The 4,069-nt window shown below is 47.8% G+C and overlaps 1 protein-coding gene across 1 annotated transcript in view; it reads right to left on the reverse strand.

Annotated features, from left to right (window-relative positions):
* Positions 1 to 285: 285 nt before the first annotated feature.
* The window catches only part of FBL (fibrillarin), a 12,479-nt gene continuing 8,695 nt past the window's right edge, over positions 286 to 4,069 (reverse strand). The window contains exons 6-9 of the mRNA XM_010849226.1: positions 2,458 to 2,590; positions 1,336 to 1,448; positions 473 to 618; positions 286 to 388 (exon numbers count right to left, since the gene is read on the reverse strand). Coding sequence (XP_010847528.1) covers positions 364 to 388; positions 473 to 618; positions 1,336 to 1,448; positions 2,458 to 2,590 — 417 coding nt within the window. The 3' untranslated portion in view covers positions 286 to 363. The remainder of the gene's footprint in view (positions 389 to 472; positions 619 to 1,335; positions 1,449 to 2,457; positions 2,591 to 4,069) is intronic.

Consider the following 4,069-nt stretch of genomic DNA (forward strand, 5'->3'; position numbering starts at 1 on the left):
GCCCCGGACTCCGCCCCCACCCCCCAAGCTGTTTCCCCTCACGTGACCCACGGCAGCGCTCCGCGGCTGCGCTCCGAGGACCTTACAGGGATCCATGCGCAGTGAGCTACCGACCCCGCCCAAGCGCCGAAGTCCAAGTTACGGCTGCGCAGGAGGCAGCTAAGAGAGGAGCGTGCGCAGTGCGACCGGGTGGGAGCGCTCGCCCCCACCACCACGCCGGTGGACCCAGCGCACTGCAAGCGCCCTGTGAATAGACGTCGTCAAGCAATCAGCGGCAAACGGAGCGACTGATGAGTCTTTTAATACAAAAACAAACGTGTAACAGTAGCTACAGACTCTCTGGCGATCCAGTGGCGCTGGGCTTCAGTTCTTCACTTTGGGAGGTGGCCTGAGAGAAGAAAGTGGACTTAGAAGAGCCCGTCACCACTTTGGGGCACTCGTAACACAAGTACTGATGGGGCTTCGTGCTCACCTGTACACACCCACGACCACAGCATGGTCTCTTTCGTACGGCTCTAGGGTCAGCTGCTCCTGGGGCTTCATGTTCTCTTGCTGCATCTTTTTCACTTCAGAGGCAAAGACAGCCTCTGCGGAAGCTGTGGAGTCAATGCAATTAGCCTGCAAAAGAGAGGATTTGAAGTCTGGGGCAAGCTTTGGGATACCCCCCCCCCCACCTTTTGTGCTTCTTTAAACCCGCAGAATTTGTTTTTATTGGAGACTAGGCTTTGGAAATGTACGAAAAGACTTTGTGAGACAAGTTTTCTATTTGGTTTGGATTTGGAACAAAAATCCTTCAACAGAACCCTATTTATCTAAAACCTAGTGTTTAAATTTTACGCATTTTTTCGCCTCCTAATTCCTTTTCTTTAGGAATTATGCAGCTGAGAATACCAAAAACAAACGCAGCAAAAGAGAATGGGGAATCTGGCTGAAGTACTGGAGAAGCCTCTGAATTTCAAAAGACTTCTTAAAAATGCACCTAGCATTTATCTGTTGTTTATTTTTATACCAGGTTCTGTTCTAAACATTCCACATATACTGAGAAGTGTAGTCCTTACATCAACACTAAAAGAGACAGGACTAATGTCGCTATTTTACAAGAAACAGGTATATAGGTTAGGTAACTTGCTCAAAAACACAGCAAGCAGGAATCCAAACTCAGATACTCACTCAACCACTATAGTCTAGCCTCTTTAAATTCTATGGTTTTTAGTTTTGTAGACATTTTTCATTATGTTCTATTTGGTTGGGTGGCTTATAGGGAGCTGGGAATACACTGAATCAGGATATTCCAAGAAGATACCGCCACCCCATAGACTCCTCCAAGCTCCACACCTTAATGGAAATCACAAAGTGTCCTCCATTACGCAGGAAGGTGTGGGCATTCAGGGCTACAATCCGGGTCTGGTCTGGCTGGGCCACGTCAGCAAAGATCACATCCACCATTGCTAGGGAGAAAAAAGTAGCAGTTAAAAGCCGGATCCACGTAATCTTCCCAGCTCCTCCCATGGGGCCTGAGCCCCAACACCAGCAGGTTCCTGGCAGTCTTCCCTGCCTCCAGAATCACCTCCCCCGGCAATGATCCCCCACCCTCCACAGTGCCCCCAAGGTGGGTCCAAAGCCCAGTTACACCAATCATTCATTCCTCTTGTAGACCATATTGCCACCTACTCTGTGGCCAGCCCCGGGCCGGCCGTGGGGGGCACAGAGACGAGTCAGACCCGGACCCTGCCCTCGAGACGCTCCCGGGTCTGGGGGGGAGACAGACACGTCATCAAAAAGGCAAGAAAAGGCGAGCACTTACAGGCAATCGCGTCTGCAGGATTGTGAAATGAAGAAAAGTTGCAGGACAGAGGTAGGGTATGAATGCACAGGGAAAAAAACTCACAGGAAGAAAAACTTAAAAAAATGAAAAGATGGTGCAATGACTTTTTTTTAAAATCAGGAAAAGCCAACATCAAATTGTTCAGATCAGTTACCTCTGGGGGTGCTTTATAGGTGCTCAATTTTTATACTATGTTTCTGAACTTTTTTTAAAAAAAAAACAAAGTTATTAATATTCACAATGGGTCCCTCTAGGTGTGCTTTCCGGGTTATGATGTCACCAGAGGATGCTGATGAGGACCTCTGAAGGAGGTTTTTAATGCCTAAGTCAGGGGTAGCATAAAAGGTACTGGGTTTTGGAGGCAGGCAGGCAGGAAGTACTCAGCGGGAAGTGGGAATGTCAGGAGATTGGAGGGAAAGAGGTTGGCCCAAGGACCCAGATATTTGGGTCCCTGAAGCGGGACCGCCACCTCCACCTCACCTGGCTCCCCAGCCTATTTACATTTTTGCAGACTCAACCTGTTCATCCACTCCAGTTCCATCCGAATCAGGACTCCGGGGGCCTCCTCCAGGACACCTGGGGTGGCCTGTCTCACACCTTGCCCTCTCCCAAGCCAACCCTAGACCCCTCACCGATGAGCATGCGGTATTTGTGTGGGTGCCGAGCGTCTTCAATGACAGGAATAATGTTGGTCCGCTTCTTGGCCAAGTTAATGAGGTCACGGCCAGAACGGTGGGAGAACTCAACTGCATAGACCAGACCGTCCTAGAAGACATCAAAGTCAAACAAAAATAACAATGATAACTAGTTCTCCTGTATGGAGTACCTACTCTGGCCCATATACTGCGTTCAGCTCAGTCGCTCAGTTGTGTCCGACTCTTTGTGACCCCATGAATTGCAGCACGCCAGGCCTCCCTGTTGTCCACCACCAACTCCCGGAGTTCACCCAAACTCATGTGCATCAAGTTGGTGATGCCATCCAGCCATCTCATCCTCTGTCATCCCCTTCTCCTGCCCCCAATCCCTCCTAGCATCAGGGTCTTTTCCAATGAGTCGACTCTTCGCGTGAGGTGGCCAAAGCATTGGAGTTTCAGCCTCAGCATCAGTCCTTCCAATGAAAACCCAGGACTGATCTCCTTTAGGATGGACTGGTTGGATCTCCTTGCAGGCAAGGGACTCTCAAGAGTCCTCTCCAACACCACAGTTCAAAAGCATCAATTCTTCGGCACTCAGCTTTCTTCACAGTCCAACTCTCACATCCATACATGACCACTGAAAAAACCATAGTCTTGACTAGACAGACTTTGTTGGCAAAGTAATATCTCTGCTTTTTAATATGCTATCTAGGTTGGTCATAACTTCCCTTCCAAGGGGTAAGCATCTTTTAATTTCATGGCTGCAGTCACCATCTGCAGTGATTTTGGAGCCCCCAAAAATAAAGTCTGACACTGTTTCCACTGTTTCCCCATCTATTTCCCATGAAGTGATGGGACCAGATGCCATGATCTTAGTTTTCTGAATATGGAGCTTTAAGCCAACTTTTTCACTCTCCTCTTTCACTTTCATCAAGAGGCTTTTGAGTTCCTCTTCACTTTCTGCCATAAGGGTGGTGTCATCTGCATATCTGAAGTTACTGATATGTCTCCTGGCAATCTTGATTCCAGCTTGTGCTTCTCCCAGCCCCGTGTTTCTCATGATGTTCTCTGCATATAAGTTAAATAAGCAGGGTGACCGATATACAGCCTTGATGTTCTCCTTTTCCTATTTGGAACCAGTCTGTTGTTCCATGTCCAGTTCTAACTGTTGCTTCCTGACCTGCATACAGATTTCTCAAGAGGCAGGTCAGGTGGTTTGGTATTCCCATCTCTTCAGAATTTTCCAGTTTATTGTGATCCACATAGTCAAAGGCTTTGGCATAATCAATAAAGCAGAAGTAGATGTTTTTCTGGAACTCTCTTGCTTTGTCGATGATCCACAGATGTTGGCAATTTGATCTTTGGTTCCTCTGCCTTTTCTAAAACCAGCTTGAACATCAGGAAGTTCACTGTCACGTATTGCTGAAGCCTGGCTCGGAGAATTTTGAGCATTACTTTACTAGCGTGTGAGATGAGTGCAATTGTGAGGTAGTTTGAGCATTCTTTGGCATTGCCTTTCTTTGGGATTGGAATGAAAACTGACCTTTTCCAGTCCTGTGGCCACTGCTGAGTTTTCCAAATTTGCTGGCATATTGAGTGCAGCACTTTC

This window comes from Bison bison, unplaced genomic scaffold (genome assembly GCF_000754665.1).
Source record: "Bison bison bison isolate TAMUID 2011002044 unplaced genomic scaffold, Bison_UMD1.0 scf7180017864280, whole genome shotgun sequence".
Lineage (NCBI taxonomy): Eukaryota > Metazoa > Chordata > Mammalia > Artiodactyla > Bovidae > Bison > Bison bison.